This window comes from Lynx canadensis, chromosome A1 (assembly GCF_007474595.2).
Source record: "Lynx canadensis isolate LIC74 chromosome A1, mLynCan4.pri.v2, whole genome shotgun sequence".
Classification (NCBI taxonomy): Eukaryota; Metazoa; Chordata; class Mammalia; order Carnivora; family Felidae; genus Lynx; species Lynx canadensis.
This window is the reverse complement of record NC_044303.2, coordinates 87,423,577-87,439,286: the sequence shown is the minus strand read 5'-3', so window position 1 is coordinate 87,439,286 and position 15,710 is coordinate 87,423,577. Positions and strand designations below refer to the sequence as shown.

At 39.2% G+C, this 15,710-nt stretch overlaps 1 protein-coding gene across 1 annotated transcript in view; it reads right to left on the bottom strand.

Moving 5' to 3' along the window:
* Nucleotides 1-2,683: 2,683 nt before the first annotated feature.
* LOC115513824 (olfactory receptor 2H2-like) overlaps nt 2,684-15,710 on the bottom strand; it is a 32,140-nt gene continuing 19,113 nt past the window's right edge. The window contains exons 2-3 of the mRNA XM_032593723.1: nt 7,862-7,929; nt 2,684-3,644 (exon numbers count right to left, since the gene is read on the bottom strand). Coding sequence (XP_032449614.1) covers nt 2,684-3,644; nt 7,862-7,929 — 1,029 coding nt within the window. The remainder of the gene's footprint in view (nt 3,645-7,861; nt 7,930-15,710) is intronic.

The following is a 15,710-nucleotide window of genomic DNA, read 5'->3' as shown; positions in this document are numbered from 1 at the left end:
AGAGCAGCCAACTCTGCCTGGCAGAGAGAACACTTCATGGAAGTGCCACTTAACCTGGAACTTGAAAGATGACCAGGAGTTCACCAAACAGATTAAAGACATAAAGACTTTGTAAACAATAGGAAGAACCCACACACGATGGCTACTCAACTTTAGTGTCACTGCACAAATTAATAGTTTAATTCTTACATTATTCAATGACGATCTCAATAAAAATACAGTGTTATGGTTAAGAAATAAGGAAACTTTTCCCAATCTACTTTTAGATTAAGTCTTCCACAAAGACAAATTCAGACCTACTCATACAATTCTGATTCCTATCTTAGCTTGTCTGGGCACTTGGGAACAATTCTTATCAATTTTTCTAAGGAAGTCATATGAAAAATCTAGAATCACACACGTGTTTAGAGGGCACAAAGACATCTTTTAAACACAAACTCTGCTTTAAATGGATATGCAGAACATGCCTACATCTTGCAGCTATATAATGAAAATCAATGTGTTGTACCCAACTAACATTTATAATACTGAGGCAATTGCCTCAATTTCTTTTTTTAATTTTTTTAATGTTTTTATTTATTTCTGAGACAGAGAGAGACAGAGCATGAGCAGGGGAGGGGCAGAGAGAGAGGGAGGCACAGAATCTGAAGCAGGCTCCAGGCTCTGACCTGTCAGCACAGAGCCTGACACGGGGCTTGAACTCACAGACTGTGAGATCATGACCTGAGCTGAAGCCAGACGCCTAATTGACTGAGCCACTCAGGTGCCCCACAATTGTCTCAATTTCAAGAATGCAATCTTTATGCAATTTTTGGACAATTATACTCTACCAAATCCATGTGAAAAATTAGATATTAATCTCAAACCACATTTTTCAACAAGTAGCTTCTTTACTTGACTAAACATATTTCAAATGCTGTAATATTAGCATCCACTAAGGGAAATTTTCTGTACACATTCCATATTTGATTCTATTTTACATATTCCATAGCCTATTTTCATATAATTATTATTATTTAAAGTATTTGTATTTATTTTGAGAGAGAGAGAAAGAGAGAGAGCGCACCTGTGTGGGTGAGTGAGCAAGAGTGGGGAGGGGCAGAGAGAGAGGGAGAGAGTGAATCCTATGTAGGCTCCACATTCACAGTGGACCCCTGACAGGGGGCTCGAACTCACCAACCATGAGATCATGACTTGAGCCGAAATAAAGAATTGGATGCTTAACCAATTGAGTCACCCAGGCACCACTATTTTCATATTATTTTAATTGATTGTGGCTGTACTGGTGATAGTGGTTTTAAAGTACAAAAGGAAATAGGGTGAAATGACAGGTAGGTTGTTAATTTACTCTTAATTTTAGAATCAAATAGGTTTAGACAGAAATTCTTGGATGTTTAAATGAGAGAATTAAAGTATTTGAATTGATAAAAACATAAATTAAAGCCAATGTACCAGGCAGAGTGAAGATGCATTTAGCCATAAGATTGTAACAATTTTGATGTTATTGTTTTCTTTAGGGTACCTCATGAATGAGAAGTCATATACTTGCTTCTTGTCATTATTCTGGTCAGACATGGAGTCCTTACTTCACAAAAAGTGATGTGTGGGAATTATACTGACCATAATCCATAAAATGACCACAGCTGTGCCTTCCTCTTGATTAGATTTGTATTCTGGATTCCTCTTGTAGAGTTAAGAATTGTGAGATGCCAGAGTCTTACAACTCTAACCCACACTTGAATCACTCAGCCTCATTGTGAGGCTGGTGCTGGGAGTGTTCATGTCATATGTTTGTTTCACTTGCTCATTTCTTTTTAGGCCTCATGCATATGGGGTGATACAGGCAGGTGGGCTGCAGGCCGATGTTGGGAAGGAGACTCGCTCTTTCCTCTTTGCTTCTTTGGTGTCTTTCTTGTTCGTTTAATCTGCAGTAGATTAGGTAAAAGTGGTTGAATCAGCATTCTCCACTGGGTGGTGAGCAAAACCAGCATTTCCTCAGTGACATCAGCCCAGCTAGCAATACCCCTGACTCACAAGTAGGAGGTCAGAAAATTTATGCTCCCAGGGGTCTCTTCTCTAGGCCATCCGTTTAAAACATTCCTGTTCTTTCCTTGTGTTCTCCTAGTGCTAGAGGCTGCTCCTTTGTGCACTTTGTCTCCTTTAATATCTATCTAGCTAATAATTCCTTGTAGCAAATGCTCTTTTTTTATTTTTATTTTTTATTTATTTTTACTAAACATTTTTAAGTTTGTTTATTTTTGAGAGAGACAGAGACAGAGAGGAGCAGAGAGAGAGGGAGACACAGAATCTGAAGCAGGCTCCAAGCTCTGAGCTGTCAGCACAGATCCCAACTCAGGGCTTGAACCCACGAGGTTATGACGTGAGCTGAAGTCAGATGCTTAACTGACTGAGCCACCCAGTACCCCATGCTGTCTTTTTATAATAATGAAAATGGTGTCTACTTCCTGATGGTAGCTTGACTCAGAGCAATGTTTCTCCTACATTTAAGTTTAAGAATAACATTGCCAGCTGCATCACGTTTACTTTTCATTAGTCCACTGTCTGTACAAAGCACGCAATTGGCCCCTATCTTCTTTAGAGTTGATGATTGAGAGTCCTCATGCATGCAAATCAGCAAATGAACTGGACAAAAGCTGACTTCCCCTTGAGTCTGAGCCCCTCCTCACTCTTCACTGGACATTCTGTCTTTCCCTAGGAGTCTCCTGAAAGCTCGCTTCATGTCCTTGTTCCTTAAAGTATAGATGAGGGGGTTGAGAGTGGGGGTCACCACAGTGTAGAAGAGAGTTAGAAATTTCCCTCCCTTCTGGGAAAAATGACTCCGGGGTTGGATATAGACAGCGGTGACACTGCAGTAGAAGAGAAAAACAACAGCCAGGTGGGAGGAGCAGGTATGGAAGGCCTTAATCCTTCCATTCTGGGACTGGATGGCCAGCACTGCCTGGGTGATACGGCCATAGGAGACAAGGATGAGCAGGAGGGGCCCCAGCAGGAAGATGGCACCAATCACTGAGATCTGAAGCTCATTGACATGTGTGTCTCCACAAGCCAGGCGGATCAGTGCAGGGACCTCACAGACAAAGTCGTCAACCTGGTGGTGATGGCAAAAGGAGAGTTTCATGGTAGTGGGAGACTGCACCAATGTGCCAAAAACCCCACTTACCCAGACCAGGAAAGCCAACTTGTGACACAGGGGTGGGTGCATGATTACTGCATAGTGCAGGGGCCGGCACACTGCCACGTAGCGGTCGAAGGCCATGACCAGCAGCAGAACACATTCTGAAGCTCCGAGTCCCAGGAAGATGTAGAGCTGGACTGCACACCCCAAATAGCTGATGGTCTTGTCCGAACTCCAGAAATTCACGAGCATCTGAGGGATGCAGCTGGTGGTAAAGCAGAGGTCCAGGATGGAGAGGTGGGTGAGGAAGAAGTACATGGGGGTGTGGAGGTGGGGGTCCAGGTGAGACAGGAGTATGATGGTGGTGTTGCCAACTAGTGTGACTGTGTAAAAGACAGAAACTGCCATAAATAGGGTCATTTCTAGCCTAGGGTTATCCGAGAAGCCCAAGAGAATGAAGCCATCTGGGACAGTGCCATTAGCATGTCTATCCAGCGCCCACCTGAATCTACAAGGAACAACACATCAGTTAGAACACCACCTAAAAGAGGTAGAGAAAGGTGATATTTGATTTTAGAACGTCACCCTTTCTCTATTAATATTTTCTGTAAACTTTTACTGGCTGTTCTTTCATCTCTGTCCCTTTTTGGACATTTTCATCTGTTAATTTCTTCAAAGGTGGATGATTCTAGCAAACTCCTAGAACATGAGATTGTGGTAGGTCATTCTTTTAAACTAACCCTTGCCAGTGTGCCTGAGTGGTTCAGTTGGTTAAGTGTCTATTGATTTTGGCTTAGGTCATGATCTCACAGTTTCAGGAGATTGAGCCCTGTGTAGGGCTCTGCACTGAGCATGGAGCCTTCTTGGGATTCTTTCTCTTTCCTTCTCCCTCTGCCTGTCCTCTGCTCATGCTCTCTTTCAAAATAAATAAATCAACTTAAAAAGATAAAACTAACCTTTGCCACTATGAACAACTTATGGCAACAAACTGCACAGCCTAGATATAATGGAGAAAAATTTGAGAAACATACAAACTACCAAAACTGAATCAGGAAGACATAGAAAATCTGAATAGATCAATTACTATTATACAGACTGAATCAGTAATAAAAAAAACCTCCCAATAAAGAAAAGCCTAGGACCAGATGTCTTCACTGGTGAATTTTACCAAATATTTAAAAGAAATAACACCAAACCTCAAACTCTTCCAAAAAAATCAGAGGAAGGAACACTACCAAACTCATTTAAAAAGGGCAGTATTACCTTAATACAAAATCCAGATAAGGACACCAGCAGAAAAGAAAACTGCAGACCAATATCCCTGATGAATATAGGTGCAAACATTCTCAGTAAAATGCTAGCACACTGAATTCAGCAGCCCATTAAAAGCATCATGCCCCACGATCAATGTGGGACTTATCCTTGGGATGCAAGGATGGTTCAATATATGCAACTCAATTAATACATACAACATAAATACAATAAAAGAAAAAAAGTATATTATTATTTCAATAAATGTGGAATAAATACTTGAAGAAATTAAGTATCTGTTAATGATGAAAACTCCTTAAAAAGTCTGAGTATCATTGACATTGTTGAGTATAGTCACATTAGTTTCAGGTGTACAACAGAATAATTCAACAGGTTTATACATTATGCAATGCTCAGAACAATTGTAACCACTATCTGTCTCCATACATCACTATTACAATATCATTGACTATGTTCCCTGTGCTTTTTATGTTCATGACTTCTTCATTCCATAACTGGAAGCCTGTATTTTCCACTCTCTTTTACCCATTTTACCTATCCTCCCACCCTCTTCCCTTTTAGCATCCATCAGCTTGTTCTGTGTACATATATATCTGATTCTGCTTTTTGTTTATTTTTTCTTTTTTTTTCCTTTTTATATTCCATACATGAATGAAATCATTGGTATTTGTCTTTCTCAGTCTGACTTATTTCACTTAGCATAACACACTCTAGGTCCATCCATGTTGTCACAAATGGCACTATCTCATCTTTTTAAGATGACGGGATGATATTCTATTGTATAAGTATAACATCTTTCTTACCCATTCACTTATCAATGGACATTTGGATTTCTCCAATATGTTGGCTATTATAAATAATGCTGCAATACAGCAAAATAAACAATCAACAAAACTAAAAGGCAACTGACAGAATGGGAAAAGATATTTGCAAATGAAATATTAGATAACGGGTTAATATCCTTAATCTATAAAGAACTTATCAAACTCAACACCTAAAAAACAAATAATCCAGTGAAGAAAGGGACAAAAGACATGAATAGATACTTTTCCAAAGAATACATAGAGATGGCTAATAGAGACATAAAAAGATGCTCAACATCACTCATCGTCAGGGAAATAGAAATCAAAACCACAATGAGATACCATCTCACCGCTGTCAGAATGGCTCAAATTAACAACTCAGGAAACTATAAATGGTAGTGAGGGTGCAGAGAAAGGGGAAATGTTTTGCACTGTTGGTGGAATGCAGACTGGTGCAGCCACTCTGGAAAATAGTATGGAGGTTTCCCCCCAAATTAAAAATAGAATTACCCTACGAATGTAGGATATGTCATTTCATGTTAAAGGAAATGATTGCCTTAGTGATATACTGTTCAAAGTACAAGATTTAAATTTGAAAAGGAAGTTTTTTTAAATATGCACTTTTATTTTTTAAAAAGCAGTATTGAGGGGCTCCTGGTTGGCTCAGTTGGTTGAGCGTCTGACTTTGGCTCAGGTCATGATCTCACTGTCCCTGAGTTGGAACCCCGCGTCAGGCTCTGTGCTGACAGCTCTGAGCCTGGAGCCTGTTTCAGATTCTGTGTCTCCCTCTCTCTCTGCCCCTCCCGAACTCATGCTCTGTCTCTCTCTGTCAAAAATAACTAAACATTAAGAAAATTTAAAAAAGATAAAAAGCAGTATTGAAATCATGTTATTTGGAGTGGAGACCTAGAGCTGGAAATGAATTTCCTTAAAATCTAGTTCTTGAGCTTTATTGTTACACCCCCATGTAAATGAGGAAATTAGAACTCAAAATAATCTTGTGCATAATACACACAAAAAATCTAGCGTAATTTTAGTGTTCAGATTTCTATGACACTCTCTGTTTCAGAATTAATTAAAAGCAGAATCGGGGGGGGAGGGATCAGATTTGTGATTACAACAGGTTTGTGGTAGGGGGTAAGGTGAACTGCAGGAAGGTGGTCAAAAGTTACCCACTTCCAGTTATAAAATAAGTAAATAAAGGATGTAATATATAAATGATGCCTATAGATAACACTGCTGTATAATGTATATGAACTTTGCTAAGAGAGTAGACCCTAAGGGTTCTCATCAAAAGGAAAACATTTTTTTTTCTTTTTCTTTTTTTGCTTTTAATTGTATCTATCTCAGTAAGGGACATAATGATTTCATAATATATGTGAGTCAAACCATTATGCTGTACAGTTAAAATTTATACTGTGATTTATATCAATTATATCTTAATAAACTGGACAAAACCCCACCTATCTTTGTTATTCTTTTGACACTAGCATCGTTTGATTTTTCTACCCTTTTGTTTTTAGAATCAAGTTGAGTTTCTGCTTAAGTTGTTTTAGGTTGAAATTTATGTTTTCTCTCTGGAAAAAAAAAACCCAAAAGTCCACTTCTGTACTTATCCTGAGTCACATCTGCCTTTTTCTAGAGCAGAATTTGACATCTAATGTGTCATTAAGTGATATTTTCATTGATCACTGATGAAACCACCATACATTTGAGAGCTAATGATATATTTTATGACGTTGCATGCTCAGTGTTCTCCTTTTTGTGATAGAGGGCAGAAACAAACAGCCACTTAGCAGCTCTCTTCCCACATCTGGAAAAGCCTAGACCAGTTGAACTTAAAGCATATTAATTTAGCATACATATTTGTCTCATTTGGCCCTCACTCCATAAGTTGGCTGTGGTTTTTCCTAATAATACATGTCTACACATCTCGACTTCTTGTGTGATTAAATATCAAAAGTGTCCCAGGGACATTTTCAAACTGCTTATAAAACACTGCTGACTATGTCACTTCCTTTGGTGTTGTGTGACCCTGTGTGACAATCTGTGCTCATATGAGATATTATCCCTACTGGAATTTATGCTACTGATGTTGTTTGTGCAAGCTGTGTTAGAGTAGGCTACGGACACTCTCTCCATTCATTGCAAGTCCTTCCTATGCAACCAGCACTGTGTGGTCCCACAGTCTGTGCTCTGGACCTCAACTCTGCCAATACCCCAAGGCAATGGCTCTGTGGTTCCTCCTCAGGAGACTGGTCCCTACACTTGCCTTTCCTGACCCATCTGTCTTACCTGTCCAGTCTTGATAATTCATGTAAAACACCAGACAGAGCCTAAAGAAAGTTGTGGTTACAGATGGTGATGAACACTGGAGAATCTAGGCATACATTTGGGCAAGACAGACAAATCTAAAACAGAGCAGAGTAACAACAAAAGGAGTACCCACTGAGGAAAGAACAATGTGTCACCTGGACTTTGTGCACATTCTGGGGGACTAAGAAGTGTTTCTGTGTTGGATATTATGAATTCATGATAAAACTAGGTCCCCCATTGCACCCTGCACAGAGATCTTTGGTTGTTCTCTAATTTCTGACAGTTCCCTGGTTTTCCTTTGCTGACCTCATTGGGCCTGTCCACATGCACATACATTGGCTCCCACATCCCCCCCACTGCCTCCAGCAATTCTGATGATCCGAACATCATGGCATCTGCTACCTGCAAGGTTTTACAGAAATTAGTTTTACACCAGCAACCTGGAATTTAGGAAAATATTCTTTCGGCTGCTACATAATCATTTAATACAGTTAACATTTCTCTCCCCATCTGCACCTAAATACTTGAATTGTCAACAATTTTCAGTTTGTATCACCAATGCATTCCTGCTGAAGTTTTTTTCTGTTTTTGCTAATATTTAAAATCAGTAATATATTAATTAAATTAGTATATTAATTAAATTGATATTAACTATTAATGAAATAAATGAATCTTACTTTTTCAGTTGTATTTATCTAATTTCATGCCTAATCCCATTTTCATTCGCATGTGACAGTTATCTATATTCTCTTACAAATGGCTCAGCTAGATGTTGAGCCACTGTGGCGAGTGCCTGGCATTGGAAACTCAATGCAAATACCAAAGTACTCTACCCTTATCTGAAGATGTGGATTTCTGAAGTTTCTGAAATTCCAGAGAACCATTGACTAGGGAGAACACACACACTAATCTCAGTCTCTTTTGAGTTTGTGCTTGGAATATATTCCTTTCCCTCTCAGTCTCTCAGTCATATCCATTCCCAAAGACATCCGTGAGGTTCCCACTGCCTTTTTTCATAGGATTTTATGGTATGGTTTCTCAGTCCAGGCTTGATTACAACTTGATCAGTGGGGTAAATGACTTACCTCCAGAATACCATAGTTGTTGAAAAGGGCTTAGATTTAAAGACCTGCTTTTATTAACATCTTGGTGCACAGAATCATGGAGAGATCACAGTAACCAGTGCCCTGGAAATGTCCTGCCTATCCCAGAAAGACTCAGCTTGCTAAGACTAATAAGGGCACTGGGACCTCATCTCAGATGGAAATTAGCCTTTCATCTGAATGTCTTCTGTGGTGAGTTCTCAGTCACCTCAGCACTTACCTGCAACTGCTCTGAGCCATTAGAGATGGCGGACCCATGGGGGCACACCACGAAGGATTTCTCTCCTGTCTTTCAGTCTGCCTAAATTAGACTTTTTTTGTTCATAATCTAATTCTGTCAATGGAAGGCTCAATAAATCCTATTGGTCTTTGAAGTCTTCTGCTCAGTCTGGTTCCCATTCTCATGCTTTCCTCTGATGAGCTGTTTGGATTCAGAATGCAGTGGTTTTTTTTCCTCATGGACAAAAGACAAAGATGCTCAGAAAAGACTTTGAGATCCAGAGGAAAGGATTTTTTAAAATATGTTACCTATTCTTTTTTTTTAATGTTTATTCATGTATCTTTGAGAAAGACAGAGTGGGGGAGGGGCAGAGAGATAGAGGGAAAGAACTCCATGCAAGTTCTGCACTGTCAGTGCAGAGCCCAATGTGGTCTCAGTCCCATGAACCATGAGATCATGACCTGAGCCTAAACCAAGAGTCAGATGCTTAACTGACTGAGTCACTCAGGCTCCCCATAGGTTATTTATTCTAAATTTTATATGTGCTTATAGAAGAAAATTTGTAATACTAAGTTGTATATGTAGTATGTCCCTGAAATAGTCACTGTCATGGTTTTATGTGTGTTCTTAAGGTCACATGGAAACTGAAATATATAGATTTTGTAAATTAATCAGTTACTTAATTGTTTTTTCTAAAGGTGGAGAGAAAATGGAAGACTTGAAATCATTAAGGCGAACAAATTAATCCTTGGGTTTTTACAATCTTCTCCTTATCAGCACAAAGACAAAAAAAAAAAAAAAAGGATAACAACCAAAAACCACATTATGTTAGTGGGGCAACACTGTGTTTTTAAAAAGATAAAACTATTTTATAAGTTTTATCTCAGGTCTGTTAGCAATTGAGAATATCACTTTGCCTTTTATTTATTTATTATTTTTTTATTTTTTTACCTAGTGACTCTGTTTTATTTATTTATTTATTTACTTATTAATATATGAAATTTATTGTCAAATTGGTTTCCATACAACACCCAGTGCTCATCCCAAAAGATGCCCTCTTCAATACCCATCACCCACCCTCCCCTCCCTCCCACTCCCCATCAACCCTCAGTTTGTTCTCAGTTTTTAAGAGTCTCTTATGCTTTGGCTCTCTCCCACTCTAATCCCTTTTTTTTCCTTCACCTCCCCCATGGACTTCTGTTAAGTTTCTCAGGATCCACATAAGACTGAAAACATTTGGTATCTGTCTTTCTCTGTATGACTTATTTCACTTAGCATAACACTCTCCAGTTTCTTCCATGTTGCTACAAGAGGCCATATTTCATTCTTTCTCATTGCCACGTAGTATTCCATTGTGTATATAAACCACAATTTCTTTATCCATTCGTCAGTTGACGGACATTTAGGCTCTTTCCATAATTTGGCTATTGTTGAGAGTGCTGCTATAAACATTGGGGTACAAGTACCCCTATGCATCAGTACTCCTGTATCCCTTGGGTAAATTCCTAGCAGTGCTATTGCTGGGTCATAGGGTAGGTCTATTTTTAATTTTTTGAGGAACCTCCACACTGTTTTCCAGAGTGGCTGCACCAGTTTGCATTCCAACCAACAGTGCAAGAGGGTTCCCGTTTCTCTGCATCCTCGCCAGCATCTATAGTCTCCTGTTTTGTTCATTTTAGCCACTCTGACTGGCGTGAGGTGACATCTGAGTGTGGTTTTGATTTGTATTTCCCTGATGAGGAGCGACATTGAGCATCTTTTCATGTGCCTGTTGGCCATCTGGATGTCTTCTTTACAGAAGGGTCTATTCATGTATTCTGCCCATTTCTTCACTGGATTATTTGTTTTTCAGGTGTGGAGTTTGGTGAGCTATTTATAGATTTTGGATACTAGCCCTTTGTTTGATATGTCATTTGCAAATATCTTTTCTGATTCTGTTAGTTGCCTTTCAGTTTTGTTGATTGTTTCTTTTGGAGTGCAGAAGCTTTTTATCTTCATGAGGTCCCAATAGTTCATTTTTGCTTTTAATTCCCTTGCCTTTGGGGATGTGTCATGTAAGAAATTGCTGTGGCTGAGGTCAGATAGGTTTTTTACTGCTTTATCCTCTAGGGTTCTGATGGTTTCCTGTCTCACATTCAGGTCCTTGATCCATTTTGAGTTTGTTTTTGTGAATGGTGTAAGAAAGTGGTCTAGTTTCAACCTTCTGCATGTTGCTGTCCAGTTCTCCCAGCACCATTTGTTAAAGAGACTGTCTTTTTTCCATTGGATGTTCTTTCCTGCTTTGTCAAAGATTAGTTGGCCATCCTTTTGTGGGTCTAGTTCTGGGGTTTCTATTCTATTCCATTGGTCTATGTGTCTGTTTTTGTGCCAATACCATGCTGTCTTGATGATTACAGCTTTGGAGTAGAGGCTGAAGTCTGGGATTGTGATTCCTCCTGCTTTGGTCTTCTTCTTCAAAATTACTTTGGCTATTTGGGGCTTTTTGTGGTTCCATACAAATTTTAGGATTGCTTGTTCTAGCTTTTAGAAGAATGCTGGTGCAATTTTGATTGGGATTGCATTGAATGTGTAGATAGCTTTGGGTAGTATTGACATTTTGACATTATTTATTCTTCCAATCCATGAGCATGGGATGTTTTTCCATTTCTTTGTATCTTCTTCAGTTTCCTTCCTAAGCTTCCTATAGTTTTCAGCATACAGATCTTTTACATCTTTGGTTAGATTTATTCCTAGGTATTTTATGCTTCTTGGTACAATTGTGAATGGGGTCAGTTTCTTTATTTGTCTTTCTGTTGCTTCATTATTAGTGTATAAGAATGGAACTGATTTCTGTACATAGATTTTGTATCGTGCAACTTTGCTGAATTCATGTATCAGTTCTATCAGGCTTTGGTGGAGTCTATCAGGTTTTCCATGTATACTATCATGTCATCTGCAAAAAGCGAAAGCTTGACTTCTTTGTCAATTTTAATGCCATTGATTTCCTTTTCTTGTCTGATTGCTGATGCTAGTGCTTCCAACACTATGCTAAACAACAGCGGTGAGAGTGGACATCCCTGTCGTGTTCCTGATCTCAGGGGGAAAGCTCTCAGTTTTTCCCCATGGAGGATGATATTAACTGTGGGCTTTTCATAAATGGCTTTTATTAAGTTTAAGTATGTTCCTTCTATGCCGACGTTCTCGAGGGGTTTTATTAAGAAAAGATGCTGAATTTTGTCAAATGCTTTGTCTGCATCAATTGACAGGATCATACGGTTCTTATCCTTTCTTTTATTAATGTGATGTATCACATTGATTGCTTTGCAAATGTTAAGGCAGCCCTGCATCCCAGGAATGAATCCCATTTTATCATGGTGAATAATTCTTTTTATATGCTGTTGAATTTTATTTGCTAGTATCTTATTGAGAATTTTGCATGTATATTCATCAGGGATATTGCCCTTTAGTTCTCTTTTTTTATTGGGTCTCTGTCTGGTTTGAGAATCAAGGTGATGCTGGCTTCATAGAATGCGTCTGAAATTATTCCTTCCCCTCTATTTTTTGGAATAGCTTGAGAAGGATAGGTATTATTTCTGCTTTAAATGTCTGGTAGAATTCCCCTGGGAAGCCATCTGATCCTGGACTCTTATTTGTTGGGACATTTTTGATAACTGATTCAATTTCTATGCTAGTTATGGGTCTGTTCAAGCTTTATATTTCCTCCTGATTGAGTTTTGGGAGTGTGCGGGTGTTTCGGAATGTGTCCGTTTCTTCCAGGATGTCCAGTTTGTTGGCATATAATTTTTTATAGTATCCCCTGATAATTGTTTGTATCTCTGAGGGATTGGTTGCAATAATTCCATTTTCATTCATGATTTTATCTATTTGGGTCATCTCCCTTTTCTTTTTGAGAAGCCTGGCTAGAGGGTTATCCATTTTGTTTATTTTTTCAAAAAACAACTCTTGGTTTCGTTGATCTACTCTACAGTTTTTTTTAGATTGTATAGTGTTTACTTCTGCTCTGATCTTTACTATTTCTCTTCTTCTGGTGGATTTGGGATGTCTTTCCTGTTCTGCTTTTATTTCCTTTAGGTGTGCTGTTAGATTTTGTATTTGGGATTTTTCTTGTTTCTTGAGATAGGCCTGGATTGCAATGTATTTTCCTCTCAGGACTGACTTTGCTGCATCCCACAGCATTTGGATTGTTGTATTTTTATTTTCATTTGTTTCCATATATTTCTGAATTTCTTCTCTAATTGCCTGGTTGACCCACTCATTCTCTAGTAGGGTGTTCTTTAACTTCCATGCTTTTGGAGGTTTTCCAGACTTTTTCCTGTGGTTATTTTTCAAGCTTCATAGCATTTTGGTCTGAATGTGTGCATGGTATGATCTCAATTGTTGCATACTTATGAAGGGCTGTTTTGTGACCCAGTATGTGATCTATCCTGGAGAAGGTTCCATGTGCACTTGAGAAGAAAGTATATTCTGTTGCTTTGGGATGCAGAGTTCTAAATATGTCTGTCAACTCCATCTGATCCAATGCATCATTCAGGGCCCTTGTGTCTTTATTGATTGTGTTTCTAGACGATCTATCCATTGTTGTAAGTGGGGTATTAAAGTCCCCTGCAATTACTGCATTCTTATCAATAAGGTTACTCATGTTTGTGATTAATTGTTTTATATATTTGGGGGCTCCTGTGTTTGGCACATAGACGTTTATAATTGTTAGCTCTTCCTGATGGCTAGACCCTGTGATTATTCTATAATGCCCTTCTTCATCTCTTGTTACAACCTTTAATATAAAGTCTAGTTTGTCTGATATAACTATGGCTACTCCAGCTTTCTTTTGACTTTCAGTAGCATGATAGATAGTTCTCCATCCCCTCACTTTGAATCTGAAGGTTTCCTCAGGTCTAAAATGAGTCTCTTGTAGACAGAAAATAGATGGGTCTTATTTTTTTATCCATTCGGATACGCTATGTCTTTTGGTTGGAACTTTTAATGCATTTACATTCAATGTTATTATAGAAAGATATGGGTTTAGAGTCCTTGTGATGTATGTAGGTTTCATGCTTGCAGTGATGTCTCTTGTACTTTGTCTCACAGGATCCCCCTTAGGATCTCTTGTAGGGCTGGTTTAGTGGTGATGAATTCCTTCAGTTTTTGTTTGTTTGGGAAGACCTTTATCTGTCCTATTTTGAATGACAGACTTGCTGGATAAAGGACCTTGGTTGCATATTTTTTTCTGTTCATCACATTGAAGATTTCCTGCTATTCCTTTCTGGCCTGCCAAGTTTCAGTAGATAGATCTGTCACTAGTCTTATCGGTCTCTCTTTTTATGTTAGAGCATGTTTATCCCTAGCGGCTCTCTGAATTTTCTCTTTATCCTTTTATTTTGCCAGTTTCACTGTGACATGTCGTGTAGAAGATCGATTCAAGTTACATCTGAAGGGAGTTCTCTGTACTTCTTGGATTTCAATGCCTTTTTCCTTCCCCAGATCAGGGAAGTTCTCAGCTATGATTTCTTCAAGTACACCTTCAGCACCTTTCCCTCCTTCTTCCTCCTCTGGAATCCCAATTATGCATATATTATTTCGTTTAATATTGTCACTTAGTTCTCTAATTCTCCCCTCATACTCCTGGATTTTTTTATCTCTCTTTTTCTCAGCTTCTTCTTTTTCCATAATTTTATCTTCTAATTCACCTATACTCTCTTCTGCCTCTTCAATCCAAGCTGTGGTTGCCTCCATTTTATTTTGCAGCTCATTTGTAGCATATTTTAGCTCCTCCTGACTGTTTCTTAGTCCCTTGATCTCTGTAGTAATAGATTCTCTGCTGTCTTCTATACTTTTTTCAAACCTAGTGATTAATTTTATGACTATTATTTTAAATTCATTTTCTTTTACATTGGTTAAATTGTTTCGATCAGTTCGTTAGCTGTCGCTACTTCCTGGAGTTTCTTTTGAGGAGAATTCTTCCATTTCTTTATTTTGGATAGTCTCTGGAGTGGCGGGGAACTGCAGGGCTCTTCCCCCATGCTGTCTGGAGTAACTTGTGCTGGGGAGCGGGGCTGCAGTCAGACCTGATGTCTCTCCCCAGCCCACTGTTGGGGCCACTGTCAGACTGGTGTGTACCTTATCTTCCCCTCTCCCAGGGGCAGGACTCACTGTGGGGTGGTGTGGACCCTGTCTGGACTACTTGCAGACTGCCACTCTTGTGGTGCTGCTTTGATGGGATCTGGCATGTTAACCAGGGTGGGTCTGCAAGGTGCACAGGGTGGGAGGGGCAGGCTCCGCTCTCTGCTTTCTGTGGTCCATTGCGGGAGGTGCCCTTCAGCACTGGGAGGGAGGCAGACCCATTGGAGGGATGGATCCACAGAAGCACAGTATTGGGTGTTTGCACGGTGCAAGCAAGTTCCATGATGTGAACTGGTTCCCTTTTACAACTTGATGTTTTAAAATACATACACATGTGAAAGGATTCAGGTAGAGACACTTTAAAATTTTTTTTAATGTTCATTTTTTGAGATAGGGACAGAGTGCAAGTAGGGGAGGGGAAGAGGTAATGGAGACACAGAATCCAAAGCTGGCTCCCGGCTCTGAGCTGGCAGCAGAGAGCTTGAGGTGGGGCTCAAACTCAGAAATCACAAGATTATGACCTGAGCTGAAATTGGATGCCTAACCAACTGAACCACCCAGTCACCCCCAAGTAGAGACACTTTAAAGGGAAAAACACCCAAGGAGATTTTCCATACCAGATGTTACAACTTTTATGAGGCCATACCCATTAAAATCTAGTGATCACAAGGTGCAAACTTGCATGTATAGATAGATCAGTTTGAGGGATGTAATATACAATATGGGGACTACAGTTAATGATA